The sequence below is a fragment of the Natator depressus genome, chromosome 1 (assembly GCF_965152275.1).
Source record: "Natator depressus isolate rNatDep1 chromosome 1, rNatDep2.hap1, whole genome shotgun sequence".
NCBI lineage: Eukaryota > Metazoa > Chordata > Testudines > Cheloniidae > Natator > Natator depressus.
Window position 1 is genome coordinate 14164981 of NC_134234.1, and position 21679 is coordinate 14186659.

Here is a 21679-nt window from a genome sequence, read left to right on the forward strand (position 1 = left end):
CAAAAGGATCTCACAAAACTGGGTGACTGGGCAACAAAATGGCAGACGATAGTCAATAAATGCAGAGTAATGCACATTGGAAAACGTAATCCCAACTATACATATAAAATGATGGGGTCTAAATTAGCTGTTCCCACTCAAGAAAGATCTTGTAGTCATTGTGGATAGTTCTCTGAAATCATCCACTCAATGTGCAGCAGCAGTCAAAGAAGTGAACAGAATGCTGGGAATCATTAAGAAAGGGATAGATAATAAGAGAAAATATCATATCACCTCTATATAAATCCATGGTACGCCCACATCTTGAATACTGTGTGCAGACGTGGTTGCCTCATCTCAAAAAAGATATATTGGAATTGGAAAAGGTTCAGGAAAGGGCAACAAAAATGATTAGGGGTAGGGAACGGCTTCCATGTGACGAGAGATTAATAAAATTGGGACTTTTCAGCTTGGAAAAGAGATGACTAAGAGGGGATATGATAGAGGTCTATAAAATCATGACTGGTGTGGAGAATGTGAACAAAGGAACTGTTTACTCCTTCTCATAACACAAGAACGAGGGATCACACAATGAAATTAATAGGCATCAGGTTTAAAACAAAAGGAAATATTTTTTTACACAAGCCCACAGTTAACCTTTGGAGCTCCTTGCCAGATGATGTTGTGAACACCAAGACTATAACAGGGTTCAAAATAGAACCAGATAAGTTCATGGAGGATAGGTCTGTCAGTCGCTATTAGTGAGGATGGACAGAGATGATATCCCTATCTTCTGTTTGCCAGAAGCTGGAAATGGGTGACAGGGGATGGGTTGGTTGGTTCTGTTCATTCCCTCTGGGGCACCTGGCATTGGCCACGGTCGGAAGACAGGAGACTGGGCTGGACAGACCTTTGGTCTGACCCAGTCTGGCCGTTGTTATGTTCTTAGAATCCTGCTGTCTCCAATACTGGTGGAGGTGCCAAACACTGGACCCTCGACTGGAAATATCCAGAACTGAACACGTGGAATCCAGGGCAAAAGGAAGCACGGCAGTTATGGGGTGAGGACCCCTCTAGATGTAACCCTTGCCTGCTTGGTCTGGCACTCTGTCCCCTCTGGTGGCACCTCGATCATCTAGAGCACAGGTCCCCAAACTGTGTGGCATGCCTCCCTTAGGGGAGCACAGAGGCACATTCAGGGTGTGTGCGTGTGTGTGTGTGTGTGTGTGGGGCCTGGGCCAGCCCCAATGCGGGGTGAGGAGGGAGCACCACCCAGCCTTGCTCCTCTCTCAGCTCAGCCCCGGCATGACCCTGAAAAGTTTGGGGACCACTGATCTAGAGATTGTTTGCTACACCCTCAGCTATGAGCCATGTGGCTTTTAGCTCATGCAGCAGACGCTCATACACTAAGCTAAGGTCCCAGGTTCGATCCTGCCCACCAATGACTGGGATCTGTTGGCCTTACATAAAGATTTACTGTCCACGTAGAAAATATACAAACATGGGTGAGGGGTATTGGTACGGGGTCTGGGAAGGGAATGGAGAGCACCACAAGTCCTACCACCAAACAGTAGTTGCGTACAGTATGCCAGATTTCCAAGCATCAGTGTCATTGTGCAGACAATAAATCTTAGGTTTCCTTTTGCTAATGGTGATTTTTAATAGTAAAATCCATTGGATCACTAAGGATGTTGGCTACAGATCTCCGCTGAGACGAAAGCAAGTGTCTAAATATAAACAGTAGCTTTGTGACATACATGGCATAGAATCAGTGTCGTTAGTTACAGAATGTTTTCTCAAGGTATGCACTGGAACTCTGCAGAACATCATGACTGAGTTCCCGTGTGTGTGTGTGCGGGGGGGGGGGGCTAGGAGGGACAGGGAAAACTAGCCCTTTAAGTGTGTCATGGTAATGGCACTTGAGTATAGGCAACTCTTTGGGCGCTTAATGCATAAACTCTTTTGGGGGAGAGAATGCGTCTGTGTAATGGGAAGGGCCCTCGGCCAGCTGCAGGCCCCGTCAGCACAATTCAAAGCACTGGTTGGAGCGGATTGGGAGGGACATGCAATGCGCTCCTGAGAACGCTGCCTCTCCGACTCACCAGTGTAGGAAGCAAGAGACGGCTTGAAACCCGACCTTGGCTTGCTTTCCAGACACCACTAAATACTTAGGGCCAGATCCTCAGCTGTGGCAAATCAGCGTAGTTTCATTGTCAGTCGAGTGATTTAGACTTGTACCAGCTGAGGATCTGGACCTTTAATATTTAAAAGCAAAGAGATTTAATTGTCCGGGCTGTGAGTAGTGCAAAGAGTAAACATCATTCGGTGTTGTGCCAGCACAACAAGTAGACATTTTTCAAATATAAACTTTAATTGAGTTGGACAATTTGCCCAAATCCTGGTAAAGCTGGGAATACAGCCCAGGAGTCCTGACGACCATTCTCCAGTTCTAGCTATGAACCACGTTCTGCTTCCATCATTTCCATCCATTTTAAAGGATCTGAGACTTCACAGCTTCCCTCTCTCCTCTCTTTTCAGGGCGCTCCCAAGACCTGATGGATTTCTGATAGTGTGCTCCTGAAGAGCTGGGAAGAGCATGGTTAAACACCAGCCACTCCAGTACTACGAGCCGCAGTTATGTTTGTCATGCCTGACCGGGATCTATGGCTGCCGTTGGAAACGGTACCAGCGGTCACATGATGACACCACAAAGGTTGGTAACCAGGTGTCTCCTCCCGTATGCATCCCGTGTTCATGTTAATTTTTTGAACGTATAGCCAGGTATGGGGAACCTGAAGGCTGGCCTTGAATGTGAAATTAGGCTTCAGTTTTAAAAAGTGCTCTCAATAGCTTTGGTTCTATGCAGCCTGGCTGCTTTATACGTTACTGAAGTGAGGGACAGAAATTACTGGCCCCAGGGTCCTGGGGATTTCTCTGAGGTAAAGGTGGCATGCGTTTTTAACTCAAACCATGAGCATTCCTGACCCTTTGTTGCTGTGGCAGAAGAGGATGCGTGTATCCCTGTTCTCGGCCTTCAGGCTTGTGAATTACACGGCCCTTGTCAGCTTGTGTCACAACCTCTCATTTTAATATCTCTGGTCTGCCCTTTGCATGTATGAGGAGGCTTCAGTTCTCCCTCCTTTGTTTAATTTGGTCTGTTTAAGAGCCTATGGCTTCCTGGCTGGCAGATGTTACCTCCCTGGTGAAGCAATTCTGATGGCATAGCCCAGGGGTCCCCAACATGGTGCCCGCAGGTGCAATGGCGCCTGCCGGGGCAGTTGTGTGCACCCGCAGGACACTGCACGGCCGCCAGAGAACCGCCCGCTGAGAAGCATTGCCGTTTCTCGGAGGCATTTTGGCTGCGGGGGTGTCTGTGCTAATGTGCTATTCCCACAGAAAGGTTGGGGACCACTGGCATGAGCCGCTGTTGGGGCTGAGGCAGCTAATCGAGCTGCAGTACTGCAGCCTGGTTCCTCTTCGAAGCAGTGTGGCATAGTGGGCAGAGCACCGCACTGGGACTTGAGGGGACCTGGGCTCTGTTCCCAACTCTACCTCTGGCCTGCTGGGTGACCTTGGAACAGTCACTTCATCTCTTACTCCTGAGGGCATTCTGCACCAAAACATTAAAAATTCCATGCCAAATATTTTAAAATTGTGCATAATTCTGCAAGTTTTATTTGTCAATAAATAAATGCGGAGGCTCCAGCATGGCAGTGGGGAGGATAGGCCATTGGCGGTACGGAGGTGGGAGATCACCCTGCAGGCTCCCCACCCCCGGGACACGGACTCAGTGGTGAGGCTGCACCCGACCTCGAAGCAGCACAAGGCCTGGGCCTGGGCCTGCCCCAGCCCCAGAAACACGCTAGGGCACTGCCCTCTGCGCCAGGTGCACCAGGTGTGGGGCAGGCAGGATCCAAGAGTGAAGGGTCTCAGTGAGGGGGGATCCAGATGTGGGGTGAGAGGATTCTGTGTGGGACAATCTGGGTGCAGGCAGCTCAGTGGCGGGGGGGGGTACTAGGTGTGGGGGGATCTGGATGCACAGAGGCTCGTTGCGGGGGTTCCAGGAGCAGTGGCTCTCTGCAGGGGCTTCTAGGTGAAAGTAGTTGGGGCTCAGCAGAGGGGTCTGGGTGCAGCTAGTTGGGGGTCAGTGGCATGGGGGTCCAGATGTGGGGGCTCAGGGTGGTCCAGGGGTGGGGGTTTGAGTGCAAGGAGCTCAATGGGGGGGTAGTCTGAGTGCAGGGGTGGGGTTCCAGAGGCAGGGGATCAGGGTGCAGAGGGGCTCCAGATGGAGGGGTTGAGGTTCAGTGGGTTGGGGTATGGAGGGCTAGGGGGTTCTAGGTGTATGGGATGAGGTTAGTGGCAGTGTTTGGGTATGGGAGGTACAGATGTATGGGGGTTGGCTGGATGGGGAGCAGCTCCCTGTACAGTGACTCCTCCCACCACAACTGAAGGGCAAGGGGGGCAGGAAGCAGGGGAGGATGCTGAGCTTCCTGCAGCTGGGGGAGGTTTCTAGGTGTGGGACTCGCAGCTGAACCTGGCTCAGGGTAGGAGCCACTAGCTGGGGTGTCCCCAGCCCTGCGGTGACTTACCTGTCCGCTGGCTGCTCCGGGTGCCTGAAAGATGTACCTGCGCAGCTAGGGAGTGGTGCATGACTGCTCTTGCAGCTTCCCTTTGCTTCCCTGTCAGTCATTTTTCTGCAGAGAAGCAAAGAAATCTGCGGGGGGCATAAATTCTGCACATGCGCAGTGGTGCAAAATTCCCCCATTACCTCCTTTGTGCAATGAGGGATGATGATACCAATCTCCTTCCTTAAGTTCTTTGAGATGTATTGATAAGAGCGAAATAGTCATAATATTTTATTTATTATTCGCATCATCAGTTTTGGGTACTTCAAACCTCCAGTGCATTTTTGCTTCCTATACCACAGGCAGTGCTGAGTTTCTGCAGTTAGGTTGCAGAAGGTGTGTTGAATGGTTTCATTGTACTTGGAGGAAAGCAGAACAGTGAGCACTAGCTGGGACTGAACAGGCTATGGAAACCAGACTATTTCCTTGTTACAGAGGTATTTCCATCCCTACTAGGGCAGCGTTTAGGTATTTTGGCAGAGGTATATGGGGAAGCTTATACTGCTGCTAATGCTTCACCTGTTTTATGGATAAAGAATGTCTCTAGAACTGTCCATGTGGCACCTTCATGAGCACTAAATCCACTTGCCGCAAGACCTGTGAAAAGTCTGAATGCTCGTACGTTACAAATGTCTCTTTATTCCACACCCCTGGACAGAACTAAATATGTCTTACTCCTTAGATCAGTTACTGTTGCTTCTCTCATTTCAACATTATACAGTTTCTAGTGCATACTACTTTAAAAACAAATCTACACTGGGGTTAAGAAAAGGTTTGAACAAACTGATATGCAGAACTCCTCCCCTCTAGAAGATCTTGTTTGTTTCTCAATGCTCAAGAGTTTTGCTGTAGCAACTGTTAAAAGCATTTAAAACATGACCAGGAAACTGGGTCAGAATGTTGAGAAATACAGTGGTAAGTAGAATTACTTCACTGCACTAAAAGACATTTGCCAAGATGCTGAATTGTGTCCAGTGGCGCAGTAGAGTTAGGTTAGCTGTTCACACCCTTTAAGAAGGGCTTTAAAAATAGAGACATCTACTAGCTAGAATATGAAATTTACTAGTTAAAGATTGGTTGTAAGGGTACTGTTCAAGAATGAGGCCCAGGGGGTATGCGCAGCCTTAATTTTCAAGTGAAACATGCCTCGTCTTGCACTAATCTTGGTTTTGTTGCCATAAATTGTCATCCACAAGATTGAATCATGAATCTACAGTTCTGCTAAAGAAATTGTGTAAAGCTCTTTGCACTGGACTTTTTATGTCCTCCCATGTGGGCATCAGCTCTCTGAGAGGTAAGAGAGGAGATGGCAACCTTAACTGCATTGCATGGTTCAGCTAATTTGCTCTGCTTGTCCATACAGAGCTTCAGAGCTTGAAGTAGCAAGCAAGAAGGGAAAGAGTAAGTGAGTTAAACAAAGTTAGGTAGGGCCAGACTAAATTGAGATTCTAAGAGGCCTTATTTGTAGTCTTCCTGAAAACCCTGTACTATTGTAGAAGAAAACAAATCTACAGATGTTAATACCTAGAATGAAACATTGTCACATCACTTAAAAATAAATAAAAAGTAGAGGCCGTGTACCTCCCTGGTTTTGATTCGGTTCTTGAGTATTTTTTCCTAGGCTTTGTTCTTGCATCCTCTGTTGTCTGTCCACTCTTCCTCAACTTTCATTCCTCTTCCTGCCATAGTGCATCCATGTGGCGCAGAGAACGGATGTAGCTGCCAGTGAGTGCACATAAGCAGAGCTGGATTGGAATCTTTTGATTTTCAGCTCCAAAAAGAGATGTCTCCATCACGTTAGTAAAAAGAAACCTCCTGCAGGTTGTGGTAGTGAAAGTAGTGGGTACCTTTATCTGCTTGGTGGACCTTTCACCAGAGGGTGACGGGACATAGGCATCCCATACGTCACACCATGCCAAGTTGCTGTCAGATAGCGCTCAAGTGTCAGGAATACAGAAATAATTTGGAAGCAGTAGATCTGCTGCCTGAAGCTTTTAGAATGTTTTTCTTCCATGCTAGTACCTTACTCTGCAAGTAAGATGTTACTGATGCTGAGTAGGGGTAGGAGAACCTGTCCCTGAATATTTAAACATACTACGTAATCAGTGAATTTGCACTAAATCTATTTAGTCACTGAAATTTTGTGCAGGTGGGTAGATGTGAACCAAATCTCAAATGGTGGCTATTGCTTTGCCATTTGCTACTAAGGTGATGGTGATCCAGAGCTAAGCAGTAGTCCTAGCATGGTGAACTCTTTAAGGAAGCTATTAATTATTGATTTGATGTTGTGGGTGCCCAGACTTCTTGACTCCATGGGCATTTTTGGCAACTAGCCAGGATTCCAAAACGTTGCACTTAATTAAGGATCGCAATGTAGATATGTTAATCATCTCAAAACGATGTGCATCCAACCGTGGCATTTGTCTGTGCAGGTTTCCTCATGGCCTGATGAGTAAAAATTTTTCGCTACGGCTTGCCCTCTGTGGAAAATCTGTAGTTGGTGCGGTTCTTTGGTCTTTGCCCTGTAGTTGCAAGGAGACAGCGGCTGCTGGCTGCTGCTACACCCTCAGCTACCCTTAGGACTTTCCCCTGTTTTCATTATAAATTATTGTGTGGTGGTTGGCGTATTGCTAAGCCCTGCCCACGCTCACAGAGAGCAGCGTTTGACAATCGGAATCTGACTACCCACTGCGTCCACCTTCGGCTGTGGTTAAACGGTCGCCATATCGATATGGAGTGTGAACTTATTAGTCACCGTAGCAAGGTGCGCTTGACCCTTTGTTGTACTCTAAAACCACTATGGATTGTTGCATGGGATGTTGAATTCTACTTACCCTGGGCAGACAAGCAGAAAAACAGCTTTCAAAAGCAGTTGTGGGAGGGAGCGCCATTGTCAAATGCAGCCTGCTTGGCTGGGGTGGATACAGAAACTTGGAGATCTCCAGTGAAATCCATGTAGATCAAGTTCCTAGTGAAGAGCCAAGGTTTTAAAGTCACTTCTCCTCTCCCCACTTGCAACTTATAAAAATGCAGCTCAGACTTCCTGCTGTGTGGAAGATTTAAATGAAAATGAGAATTTTTTAATTTTAAGCTTGAGTTTTACATTTTTGTTAGAGAGTGGCGTGTAACTGTAATTGTCTCTTACCCTTCTATAACCTTTTGAAGGACAAAAGGCCACACGCTTCTTGCACATTTGATTTCCTTTTTGTATTAATTTTGACGGATGAGTAGCCTCTGTGAGGCTTGCAGCTCCTTTTCCATTAAGTGCGGTTTTCCTAACCTACTGGCGAGATTGCCTTTCATGCTTTTAAAATATTAATTGGAGTCTTCATAAAAAGGAAACAATTTTGCTTGTGTTCTCGCATTATTCCTGCAAGTGTCCTAGTTGGCATAAAACAAATGATTTAGTGACCGCTCTGTCAGAAGGTACTCGAATAAGGATGTTCTGATTAGATCATTGCTTCATCTTAATAAGACATCCTGCGCCAGCATATGATTTGCAGCCCTAGAGGCATGAGGGACCAGTACAAACTGGGTTTGGCATATAGTTGCCATTTGTGCTTTGAAAGATCTAATGCAGAAATAGAAAAGGAGTACTTATGGCACAAGTCCTCCTTTTCTTTTTTGCGAATACAGACTAACACGGCTGCTACGCTGAAACCTGTCACAATGCAGAAATAGCAATTTCCGTAGGTGGTCACCAGACGAAACTCTCCAGTTGATGGATTCCTAGCAATGAAACGCTTAGGGAGCAGCCTTTCTAATGGCAGTGTATACATGTGGTGGTCTCCATGTGTAACTCACAGGCTTTTACCTTAACTGACCTGATGCTGGGTATTACAGTATTACAGCAGCATTCACTGGCTGTGCTGTAATTCAGATTCTGCTGCAGCTTCAGTCTTTTAAAATCCATTGGGGCTGAAATGTTGGATTAGGGGGCTTGATTCTCTTTTCACACAGGTGTAAGGCAGGCATCTCACTCTGCTGTACATTAGAAATCAGTACTCTTCTGCTGTTGTATGAGGGCAATGAACATGTATAAGAAGAGAAACGTGTTCAGAGTCTGTTCTGTTCACACGAATGTGGTTATGCTGCTCCTGTAAGTGTAGCATCTGAGTGCCTCAAATCTCGCCCTTGGGAGAGGAATTTTTGTTTGGAGAAGTCCACAAAATCCAAATGTAATCAGTAATTTCTTGTCAATCCATTGAGCAAAAATAAACCAGCTGTTTTATAGGTTGGTTGCATCTCAGTAATTTTAAAATATTGAATGGGTTTTGGTGACCAGCTTCTTGGGTTGTGGGGGAGGCAAATCCTCTAAATTGCCACTCAAACACCAACTGAAACTTTTGAGGTTTGAAAACTTGAGGTAAAACCAGGGGTGTAGCTATGGGTGGGCCATGGTTCACCCACATAGCATCTAGGCCCACCTCTCAGCCCTGGCTCTACTCCAGCCCCAGCGCTAGCCCCACCCAGACCTGGAGGATGCAACCTGGATTGTTTGGTAAACTGGGCACAAATTTTAATGTGGCTAAATGTTAAATGTGTACATATATGAACAAAGAATATAGGCCTTACTTAAAGGATGGGGAACTCCATCCTGGGAAGTAGTGACTCTGAAAAAGATTTGGGGGTCATGGTGGGTAAGTAACTAAAGATGAACTCCCACCATGGTGCTGTGGCTAATGTGACCCTGGGATGCATACACGGGAATCTTGAGTAGGAGTAGAGAGGTTTATTTTCCATCTATTTGGAAGTAGCGTGACTGCTGCTAAAATACTATGTCCATTCTGATGTCTGCAATTCAAGAAGGATGTTGATAAATGGGAGAGGGTTCAAAGAAAATCAACAAAAATGATTAAAGGATTAGAAAACATGCCTTATAGTGATAGACTCAAGGACCTCGATCTATTTAGCTTAGCAGAGAGAAGGTTGGGGTGACTTGATTAGTCTGAGTATCTATGTGGGGAACAAATATTTAATAATCTGTTCTTCAATCTAGTGGAGAAAGGTATAACATGTTTCAACTTCCAGCCATTGGATCTAGAGAAATTCAGCCTGTAAATAAGGCATACATTTTTAACTGTGAGAATCATTACTCATTAGTAAGGCTAAGATTTTGTCATGGTTACTTTTAGTAAAAGTCATGGAGAGGTCATGGGCAATTGTTGTAGTAGCCAGGCAAGGTACTAACAAACTTCAACAGGACTTTATTTTTTAAAGTGGAAACCTCTTTTCCAAGCTGCTGCTGCACCCTAAGTAGCTCTCCCTCAGCCTCTTCAACTCCTCTCCCCTCCTTCCTGTTTCCTGTCCTTTCAGACTCCCAACAGCCAGTGCTCCCAATTCTAATAATTACAAGCAACATCTAAACACCACAGCAATACACAAAAATTCACAGCAGTCTGTGATCTGTCTGTGACTTCACTAAAAATAACCAGGGGCGGGGCAAGGTGGTGGGGGTGGGGAGAAAGAAGGGTAGAATGACAGCTAGAGTCCTCTGGAGGGGACTGATAGGCCAAGTCCTCTGCTATGGGGGGCGAGGGAAGGGCACAGCCCCGGCTCCAGTGTCCACAGCCTCAGCGGGGGCACGCAGCCACTTGGGCGGGGGACGTACAGCTCCTGCTCCGGAGCTGGCTACAGCTGCTGGGCAGGGCCACGCAGTCCTGGCTCCAACCCCAGACACAGGGGCGCACACGGCCCTGGGAAGCTGTGAGGGGGGGTGCTTGGCTCCCGCTGCAGCCCTCGCTGCAAGCTGCGGGGTAGGGGCACATGGCCCCAGATGCAGTCCCCGCCATGGGGCAGGGGTACGTGGCCCTGGCTGCGGGGTGGGGGCGCACAGTCATGGCTCCAGCCCCAGCTGCGGGGCAGGGGTGTGCACAGTCCCTCCTCCAGCCCCAGCTTCAGCTGCTGACAACTGAAGCCAAAGAAGTTACAGAGGTCCAGTAAAGTCACAGAATCCGTGCCTGCCGTGACCTCCATAACTAATTGTAGCCTTACTCATTTATTCAATTTACCAAGGATCATGGTGGATTCTCCATTACTGGCAATTTTTAAATCAAGATTAAATGTTTTTCTGAAAGATCTGCTCTAGAAATTATTTTGGAGAAGTTCTATGGCTTGTGTTATACAGGAAATCAGGCTAGATGATCACAATGGTCCATTCTGGCCTTGGAATCTATGAAAATCCACAAAGATCGGGAAATTGGAGCTTAAAAGAATGAAATTGTGTAGAACTGTATCTCACTGGGATTGGATTTCCCTTCTGGCCTTAGATTGGAGACTGACTCATGTTTTTTTATTTTATGACCATAAGTTTTAGGCTGGAGATAGGAATGATGTGAACTTTTGTCGTTTAAAAATTTTAATTGCTGTGAGTCCAATTTAATAATAGCCTGATTTGCTTCTGTGCTCCAGCACGGGATACGTTCTTTAGTTTAGCTGTCATAACACTGAGACATTAATTACAGATATGTAAATCTGTGTCTGCCCTTACGTAGTTCCCCCTGCTTACAAACTGTTTTTGTCCCGATGCCTCTAGTACGTTTTGTGGTTTAAATCCCTTGCATACAGCTTACTTGGTGAATCAGCCTTGCTCTGTGCTGTGAATCCTGGACCTTGTCAGGAATAACTGAGAGCATAATGGTCTTGTGGCTGCAAAGTACTTAACTGATCAGCTGTTTTACATGTTCTAATTGTACATCTCTCTTTATGGCCGATAGCAGGAACAAATCTCTGGCCCATCTAATTCAAACACATAGACCTCTCCCACTTGAATTACAGTACAATCTCCATTCGATGTACCAGCAGTGTTTTGGCTCATTCACTGTGGCCATTCAGTAGAGCTGGGATTATCAACACCTCCACAGCGTGGACCAGAGACTGTTTTACCACCTTCGCACCCATTAGTCATCAGAGAAACTACTTCTCCTGTTTGTCACTGATCACATTCATATGGCAACTACCATCACTGCTTGCATGCAGAAGCAGTGTCTGGTAACTATTGTCTAGCATGCAGTAAGTGGTGGTATCCTTTTTGGATAAAAGTTGACCTTTTTCTTGCCCCTCTGAGTATTGTGTTCTTCGGTTTCCCTCTGCTTCTCCACCAGATAGTGACAGCCTCTTTTCCCCAAGCACACGTTCTTGCTCCTGGTCCTTTTGCCTGGCTGCCTCATTCTCCTCTTCCTGGGACTTTTCTCTCCGATATCTGCCAGCTCCAGGTCTAGTGAGCCATTGCTATTGACCAGTTTCTTCTTTATATAGCAACAACCTTTACAAGAAGTAGCTAAGGGCTCCTTTGACCTCATATCAAGTTCCTTTTACAGACCATTAGGTAGTTTGCAACAAAGAAGCAGTTGGGTATAAGGAGAGCCAGCACCATGTAACCAGCCAGCTCTATCCAGGGACCATGGTGCTGCTGCACTAGGATGGATCATGCAGGTTAAGGAAGTCTGACATTCCATCCAAAAGCGGGCAGTCGGGACCTGTCTGCTAGCTAGGCCATTACAGAGAGATTGCTTTAAAAGTCCTCTAGCCAGGACCATGGTGCTCCTGTCTCAGAAGTGGCCCCTTTTAATGTTTTTTGGTACCTTTACATGGAGACATTGAAACTCACTATGAAGCTTTGCTGATCCAACCTGATCCATCCCTTAGCAGGGTGTGGCAGACAGTCCAGATCTACTCATGAACAGGATGAGTTTGCATCAGCTGAAGTGACTCCAAGTGCTGGGTGTGGAGAAGCCAATGAACTGCTTAATCTTAGTGCCATGTGCCAGAGCCCGTTCCAGAAGACCTGGGGAAAAAGCCCAACCTCTTCCCCATCTCTCCAGCTCTCCCCTAACACCATACTGTTTTCTATGAGTGCAGTATGACCGTATCAGCGCCACCAAACTTGAGGGCTAAACCCCATTCTGAACGTCTTTATTTGGGGGCTGGGATTGACTATGGTTTTTAGTGGCACTTTTTATGTTGGTTGGAGTGAATGCAATAGCTTCACTCCCGGCATGCTGTTCTCCAGGGGCCTTTGGAGGAGTTACAAACAAGTCTCAGAGTACCATTTGCGAGGGAGGCCTCCTCACAGCTGGGCAAAGTGAGGCACAGAAGTCAAGCTGTTGTAAGGTGAATCAGTGGCAGCATGGGGAACGGAGCCCAAGGGCCTTGACACAGCTCTAACCGCTAGGTAGCACTGCCTCTCCTCAGAATAGGATGTTGGCATTGAGAGAGCGGCTCAAGAGAGAACATAGGTTCTGCCTCTTCAGCGTTCAGAGGAGATGCCCCAAGAACTTCACTCAGCCAGCCAGGGACAGAAGAGTGGGCCCAACATCTTAGACAGCAAAATGCCATTCTCCAAACAGCACTTCCAACAGACATAATAATCCCTTCTTTATCTGGAGCCCTTTGATAACAATTCCACTGGATCCCTGTCAACACCGGGCACCTCTGCCAAGCAAAGCCTATGTCTGGATTAACTCCTGTGACAAGTGCTTCTTAATGCCGTCGAGGATTTCCTGACAGCGCTGTGCCTCCCTGCTTCTACCACTGCTGATTGTCATGCAAAGAGTCTAAGGTATCTGGGAAAATGGGGAGAAGAGAGGGAAGGTGGCTTGGCTCTAGGGTTGCCAGGTGTCTGGTTTCCAACCTGAGTACACAGTCAAAAAGGGATCCTGGTGGCTCCGGTCAGCATCACTGATCGGGCTATTAAAAGTCCGGTGCAGGCAGGCTCCCTGTCTGACTCTCTGCGACTCTTGGGAAGCTGCGGGCATCTCCCTCTGCCTCCTAGGCAGAGGGATGGCCACAGGGGCTCTGCACGCTGCCCCTGCCCTCAGCACCAGCTCAGCTGCTCCCATTGGCCAGGAGCAGGTGCGGGCATCGTGGAGAGCCATGTGGTTGAGCCTCCACTTAGGAGCCGGAGGGAAATGCTGGCAGCTTCCCGGGAGCTGCCTGAGGTAAGCGCTGCCCACGCTCCCTCCTGCACCCCCTGCCCCAGCCCAGAGCCCCCTCCTGCACCTCAAGCCCTGGCCTCACCCCAAAGCTCACACCCCCAGTTGGAGCCCTCACCCGCCCTTCCACCCCAACCCCCTGCTGCAGCCAGGATCCCTTTCGTGCACCCTGAACCCCTCATTTCTGGCCCCACCCTGGAGCCTGCACTCCCTAGCCCAGATCCCATACCCCCTCTCATACCATAACCCCCTGCCTCAGCCCGGAGCCCTCTCCTGAACCTCAAATCCCTCATCTCTGGCTCCACCCCAGAGCCTGTACCTGCAGCCGGAGCCCTCACCCCCGCTCCCCCAACCCCCTGTCCTATCCCAGATCCCAAGCCCATACCCTGAACCCCTCATTTATGGCCACACCCTGGAGGGCACACCTCTAACCCAGAACCTGTACCCCCTCGGACACTCCAACCCCCTGCCTCAGCCTGGAGCCCCCTCCCAGACCGTGACCCCTTGCCCCAGCCTGGAGCTCTCTCCTGCACCCCAAACCCTCATCTCCAGCCCCACCCCAGAGCCTGCACCCCTAGCCAGAGCCCTCACCTCCCCCCAGCCCAGTGAAAATGAATGAGTGAGCAAGGGTGGGGGAGAGGGATGGAGTGAGTGGGGGCGTGGCCTTGGGAAAGGGGCGGGGCAAGGGCGTTCGGTTTCCTGCACATAGAAAGTTGGCAACTCCACCTGGCTCTGCTGTTCTGGGACCCCATTGGGGTACAGTGGCTAAGGCCACTGAGATTCCTAGTCCACTTAGTTGTTTAGTGCTGGATCTTAAGTTAGTCAGAGTCAATGATGTTTTGATTGTCTCCTGATCTGTGGGTGACTGGGTAATGCCGCAAATTGCCTCCCAAACCTGGATGGCATTTAGATGAATGAGGAGTGTTGGTTCGTACGTTATCAGTAACGGTAATTCCTAGTGCTCTGTGATTATTTAGCACGTTTCATTCAAAGATCTCAAAGCAATACATCCCCACCAAAGCCCCCTGTGACACCGGGAGGGATTCCTACCCCCCCCCAAGTTTACAAATGGGGAGGAAAAAGAGGCAGAAACATGTACTAAGTGACTTTCCTGAGCTCAGATTAAGTAACAGAGCCAGAAATAAAAACTCTGGAGTCCTAACTGCTGGGCTGTCTTGCTTCTAACCACTAGACTACACTTCCTCCAAGCTCTGTTTCTAATGCTTCATTCTGTCATTGTTCTCAGAGTGCAATTTATGTGGCTCCAGTCTGTCCCCTTTCCCTCTCCTTGCAATAGGTCACTTGCTGGTATAGCCTTTCAATGGGTAACAGAGGCTGCTCTCTCTTCTGCGGCCCCTGAACCAGCTCTTTGCACTACCTTGCTTTGAAGTGTAACCAGAGATGTGGGGGTCAGCATTACAGTACCTGCTTATTGAATGTTGGTAACTCATTAGCCCTCTTGTGAATCCTGATTCCTATTTGAACTAAACAAGTCCCCCAGAGTACATTGGATCTTTGAAAACGGAAACCTCTGTGCTGGCAGGCTCAAGGTGTATCTGGGCCTCGTCTGCATAAAAGAGAACTGGAATTAACAGTCTGTAATGAGACAATTAAATCAAGTTTCTTGACCGCATAAATCAGGGGTTGCTATCAAATTCCTGGGCTGCTGTTTGCTGCAAGTTAAAAGGAAACTGTTTAATATTTAGCATGTGTGTAGCTCTTCAAAGCAGTACAAATAGCTCATCCCCACGATGCCCCTGTGATGGAGGTATTACCCTGTTAGACATATGGAGGGAGGGGGTTCAGTAAGGTGCAAAAGGCTGTGATGTGTGCAAGGCCGTGCAGCAAATTGGCAGCAGAGCTGGGAGTTCACTGCAGGATTTCTTGGCTCCTACACCCATGCACTGGATGGTGGAGTCCGTAGGCTCTGTTGTTCCTTGGGGTAGGGCTTTACTATAACCCTACAGAATAATCAGTGAGCAACCGGCAACTCAGTGGCTACTAGGTGTCAGCTCTGCAAGGTGTACCAATAGAAAAAGGAGCTGGAGTCTCTGGGGAGGAAAACCTGGAGATAGTATAGAAGCCTTCTTCTGAATATATAAAATGAGGAGGGAATTAGGTTTGTAAACCCTTCCTTTGCCCTCTTGAATGAGGCCCCCTGCTTGATGCTCAAGGCTGGATGTAAAGCAAAAGGGGTGGCCTACCTGTGGCTCCTTGTACAGGCACCGACTCCGGGGCTGGAGCTACAGACACCAACTTTCCAATGTGCTGGGGGGTGCTCACGGCTCAACCCCTGGCTCTGCCACAGGCCCTGCCCCCACGCCACCCTGTCCCCTCCCCTGAGCCTGCCATGCCCTCGCTCCTCCCGCTCCCCGCCGCCTGCATGCCACGAAACAGCTGATTGGGAGGTGTGGGGAGGGAGGGGGAGGCGCTGATCGGCAGGGCTGCCGGTGGATGGGGGGAGTGGGGAGGGAGCTGAGGTGGGGGGGGCTGCTGACTTATTACTGTGGCTCTTTGGCAATGTACATTGGTAAATTCTGTCTCCTTCTCAGGCTCAGGTTGGCCACCCCTGAACTAGACCATTCCTGACAGGTGCTTGTCTAACCTGTTCTTAAAAACAGGGGGTTGCTGTGTTGTCCTCGAATCCCAGCCAGACCCAATCTTTCCTGCTGTGCTCTACTATTTAACGCTTTAATAAAACCGTTATACCACCTATTACATTAATAGAACACTTTCAAAATATAATCCTGTAATTCGCCTTAGCAGTGTGGAAACTGATTTCCAGTGCTTTTGAATGGGGATGCAGATTCTTTCCCTCTTGGGTAACGTGGTTAAACGGCACCTGTGTGGGGAAGTGTAATTTTAAAAACAGCGCTATCACTGGAGAAGTAAGAACCCAAAGAATGGAGACCCGGGATCAGTGACAATATAGCGCCCCCCTACCCCCTCCAAAAAAGGTAGTGGAAACGTGTGTGTGTGTGTGTGTGTGGCGAGGCAGCAGGCCTACTTTTTTTCGAGGATCTCCTCTGCTGTCCCTTAGCCGCCCGCTCACCCTCCTTCCAGTGGTGGATTAGCCACTGGGCCAACGGGCCATGCCCAGGGGCCCTGGCCAATGGGGCGGACCCTGGGAAAATGGGTGGCCCCGCAGCCCCACCTGCTCCACGTGCCCAGTGCTCCAGCCGGGGAGCGGGGTCGGGGCGCAGGGGCTTGTGGGCAAGTGCCGGAGAGGGCCATGCCCTGACCCCGTTCCAGGCAGGAGGGCAGACCGGGCCCAGCCCCTGCTGCCCGGCTTGAGCGCTGAGCGGGGCTAGGGCTGGGGCGTGGGTCTGGAGGCTAAGTTGGGGGGGAGGGGGCCGCAGCCCATTCATGGCTACGCCCCTGGGATAGTCCTTCTCGATGCTCTTCCCCTCCTTCCTCCCCCTGCGGCCTGCACTGTCGGTCTTGCTCTGTTCTAAGCAGTGGCTCATTGGTAAAGCCTCTGCTGACACAAACCCATTACACCACAGAACAGCTCCAAACCTCCAGTCACGTTACGGTGTGTCTGATGGTACAGTGGTGTGCAAACGGGAGGGGGGGGATGAAACAACTGGGATCCCAGGGGTCATGCAGGACCAGCCACCATAATAGCGGAGCATGATGAAAAATAGAGTGGGTATTGCAGAGCGGGACAGGAGCAGGATCTGTGCCACCAAGATCATGACCGCCCTGGCCAGCAGCCCCCGCTGCAGCGCAGAAGTAAGGGATTCCTTCAGGTGACCAGTCAGGGAGGTCGGCGCAACTGGAAAAGTTTGCACGCTGCTGCGACGGTACACACAGAGGCATAAATAAAGTAAGGGGAGACCAAGGCAGTGGCTTGAACTGAAGCGCTTTGGTTCCATCGTGGGTGATTCCACATGCCTTAGCGTTAGGGCAAACGGTAGCAACCGAGCAGTCGAAACCATCGCTCTTGTGCCGTGTGAGAGAAGAGGCCTGTGCTACCTTCAGAGCCGCAAGAAGGGAACTTTTGCTTTGGTTCAATTAAAGAAATCTGCATTTCCTAAGAATGTGTAAAAACAAGGGGGAAAGGGACTATACAGTGTCTGGAATGTGTCCCCTCCCCCTCTTCAAGCTATCTTCGTTCTGATGATAACATAGGTTGGACTAGTGGCAGAAATTAGAACAGGAAACCAAATTGTCTCATCTTAAATAAATGGGAACTTCCCACCAATGCACAGGCTGACTTTGCTTCCCTTACTGAAGTGCCTACAAGTTCATTACGCCCTTTGTGGCAGGGATGGGGGCAAAGGGAGCAGGGAGCTGACTAGTTGACTTTCTTTCTCTGCGGAGTGATGGAGTTGCTAGACAATCGACGCCATAGCCCTCCTCCTTGAGGGCGGAGTGGTTACTCCAGAACACATTTCCCCATCCTAGAAGAGCACTCTTCATTCTCTTTCATCCCTCTCTTGTGCTTTTAAAGCAGAACTGGGATGACTCATGATGACGCAACTCTTCTGTTGAAGGGTGGTGCCCTTGCAGAGATGCTTTTGATGGCTATTTTGTCATGCTTTAAAGCATAGAGCTGTGCAGAGAACTTGGAACTGTGCTCAGTGGACTTAATGGTTGATTGTGGAACTTTGTGTGTTAAACAACTTGTTTTATATTGAAGCACTTCATATAGCTTGTTCAGTTATATCTAGCCCGGTACGTGGCCTTAGCAGTGTGATCTAAGTCATATAGCAGTGATAGTCATTCCTCAGTGGTTTAGGAGCCAAATTAGTGATCAACATTCCCCCCAAAAGCCACAGTAGTGTGAATTCATTGTTTCATTTACTGTATGAAAATTCTCACGGCAAAATGACTAACCCGTATTATTTTATCAACTACAATTAGTTAATAACATAGTAAAAGCATCCTGACTGGTTGTTAATTAAATCACACCGTGTTTTAATATCATATGCTGCAAAGAGCTGCAGGGACACATTAAAGAGTCACTTGCAACTCCCGAGGCTCAGTCTGAGTTGCACTGTCATGTAGATATAATAGTCTGTTTAATCCTAGATGTCAGAGATGGGGAAGACCATCTCAGGTCTTAGGAAGAATTACTGTATTACCAACCCCAATCTGTAAAAACAACATCATGAGCCAGGCCACAAAAATCATAAGTTTAAAATTCATGAGGGTTTTTTTTAGTATAATAGATTTAGGGTTTTTTATTTACCTTCTGATTTGTCAACCTTTTCAAGCTCTTAAATGCAGCCATGAATATTAGAAATGCACTTTTCTTTCAATGAAAGCTGTGATGCTCTTGCAATCACCAGGATCTCTGAAGTGTGGCTTTGAGGACAAGAACAAATATGAGACTTGACACACTAAGTAGTTCTGGGTAGAGTGTTTCAGTGAAAGAACCCAGTTGTACTTAAATGTTCCTATGCAAGGACAAACCCTACACAGTGTAATTTTGCAAAACCTGGCCATTTTCAAATATTCAGAACATGGTGCAAAAATCCCCTACCTTTTGAAGTTTTGAACTTTTTTGTCTTGAGTTGCACATAGCTATGGAACGATAGCGAAGACTTTTTTCTCTCTCTCTACTGCCCCTTTCAATTTACAGGGAGAGTCAGTGCTACAAGTTGATCCACGACAGAGGATCTTAAAATGAGCAATTCCCACTTTCTCTGATGCATCTGGAGTTATCTTTATTTTAAAATCACCCAGACTGAAAGAACATATGTTGCTGCCGGGTCTAACTCCCTGGTCCTTTCTGATGCTTTTCTCTGAACTCCCTCCAGTCTGTCAATATCATTGCTTGTTTGTTAGTGTCTCATTCCTAATATTGTCCGAGGAGCTATTGTCCAGCTGTGCCCTTATTATGGTGTCCCAGAGGATCCTCCAGCCCTTGCCACTCTTCATCGCCACTAGCATGCTTAATTCTTCAGCATCGTGCTCTGGAAGTGTTACATGTGTGATGTGTCGTATTGATGTAACGTTGGATCGCTTCCACTAAGTTTCTCCATTCTCAATTAGCTCTTCCTATAATTAAGCAGGTAAGGTGAATCCAGAGTTGAACTGTCTTTAGAAAACACAGCAAAACCTTTCTTCTTGGGATGGCCTCTCCACATAAAAGATGCTCACAATATGAAAGACTTTCTATTCCTTAACCCCTCCCCTCTCCGCCCCTCCAAAAAGACCCCTATCCAAGAAGAGTTTTGACCCTGAAAGGGGAGAAGTGCCAGAGACTCCACTAAGCCCACTAGAGGGGACATAAGTTTTCAAGTACATAAAAGATTGTTACAAGGAGAGAGAGACATTATTGTTAACCTCTGAGAATAGGACAAGAGGAAGTGAGTTTAAATTGCTGCAAGGGCGGCTTAGGTTGGACATTAGGAAAAATTCCCTGTCGGGCTAGGTAAGCACTGGAATAAATTGCCTAGGGAGGTGATGAAATGTTTGTCACTGGAGATTTTTAAGAGTAGGTTGGACAGATACTTGTCAGGGATGGTCTAGATAATACTTGGTCCTGCCTTGAGTGTGGGGGACTGGACTAGATGACCTCTTGGGGTCCCTTTCAGTCCTACGATTCTATTAGTATTGACTTTACACGGTAAGTGGTCAGATATTACGGTGATAGGTGACCATATAAAACCCTAAAATAGGTTCAGAATGGTTGGCATTTCTGCTTTCTGGGTCTTAAAGTTGCTCTTTATGAAACTTGGGAACCTTTCATTATGTTGTTCTGTTCAACAGCATTGTCAGAATTCAGGTGCTGAAACTTACTTAATGCTGCAGCAAGAGCTGACCATTTCCTGATGCACCTGGGCAATTGTGAAGATAGACGAGAAATCCTGACAATATTTCCGTTTTTTCTTTTGCTAATTCCCGTAGTGTTGATCTCCAAGTTCCACTGATGCTGTGAATGCATCACCTCAGTGCTGAGTTGTAATTTGACAATCGAGTGACCAAAGTAACTTGATTTCTCTGCATCTCTACTCTTCCCCTCTTCTGTCATTCCCAGTAAAGTCCTCCGTCTTGATGTTCAGAGCGGTGCTTGCGTTAGAAATAACTTCTTTCTGTTTATTACCAGATGATCCTTTGGTAATCCTCCTGCGGCTTCCTAGTGGAAAGGGTCACACAAAAGGAAATGTAGAATTAATCGCTCATCTGCTAGTAACTCTTCAGCTATTAGTAGCCTCTCATTGGAAGAAGAATAGCCCAAGCACTGAGGAATGGTTCAAAAAGTAATGGGAGACCATAGTTATGGAAAAAATTAACACAGCAGTTATGTACCCAGAAAAATAGACCCAAGACCCAGATAGACAGATATTTGGTTGCCTTTTATTGAATATTAACATTTGATAGCCAGACCTGGTCTGTTAAATACGTATACAGGGATTTACATGGCAAGGATTTGTAAACTTGTTAAAACTTCCTGAATAAATAGTTAAAAAGAAATAGCTCCTTTCAAAGCCTATTTAAATGTATGAATAAGTGCGACAAGAGTGAGTTTACTTAGGCGAGGAAGTCTTAAAATGCCGCAAGTGCGGACCCATAGATAACATATTTCCCACAAAAATGGTTACTCAATGTTAAGTCAAAACAGCGTATGACTGCTTCAGATACCATTTGGAGGCCAGTTCAGTGGTCTAGTTATAATACAGTGAACAGACATGTAAGAGATCCAGCTTTGGGTCTCATGCTATTAAGGGCTAGCAGAATGTGGGTGCATCTCAAGCAGCCATTCCTTCCCCCAACTCTAGACTTTTTGAGGGACTGCCTGCAATAGTAGGGGGACTGGACTCAATGACCAGGAGGTCCCTTCCAGTCCTATGTTGAGTAGTAACATTTTGCATTTCTCTAGTGACACTCTGGCTTCCTGAAGTGTAGTGCAGCGACTGGTTCTGGGTTTGTAGCGGTACCACAGGACCCTGAGGAATGGGAGCAGTGGAAAAGAGTTAATAGCTTGGTACTTTGGATTGGCTCATCAATCTGCATACTTGTCCTTGGAGGTCTAGTTTGTAGTCTCTGTTGAGGAGGAGATGTGAGATTAAGCACGTAAATCCTGTTGGGTGATTCCCATTAATCCTGGAAAGTCCCACTAATGTAGATGAGAAGATAAGGTCCTTGGTTGACTGGCCCCATGTGAACAGTTTCTACGGGATCCACTTT

General features: G+C 47.6%; 1 protein-coding gene across 3 annotated transcripts in view; it reads left to right on the top strand.

Annotated features, from left to right (window-relative positions):
- The window catches only part of GDPD5 (glycerophosphodiester phosphodiesterase domain containing 5), a 337315-nt gene that overhangs the window by 123210 nt on the left and 192426 nt on the right, over positions 1-21679 (top strand). For all 3 annotated transcript variants that reach the window (XM_074955111.1, XM_074955119.1, XM_074955130.1), the window contains exon 3: positions 2518-2692. In XM_074955111.1, the coding sequence (XP_074811212.1) occupies positions 2576-2692 (117 nt within the window). In that variant the 5' untranslated portion in view covers positions 2518-2575. The remainder of the gene's footprint in view (positions 1-2517; positions 2693-21679) is intronic.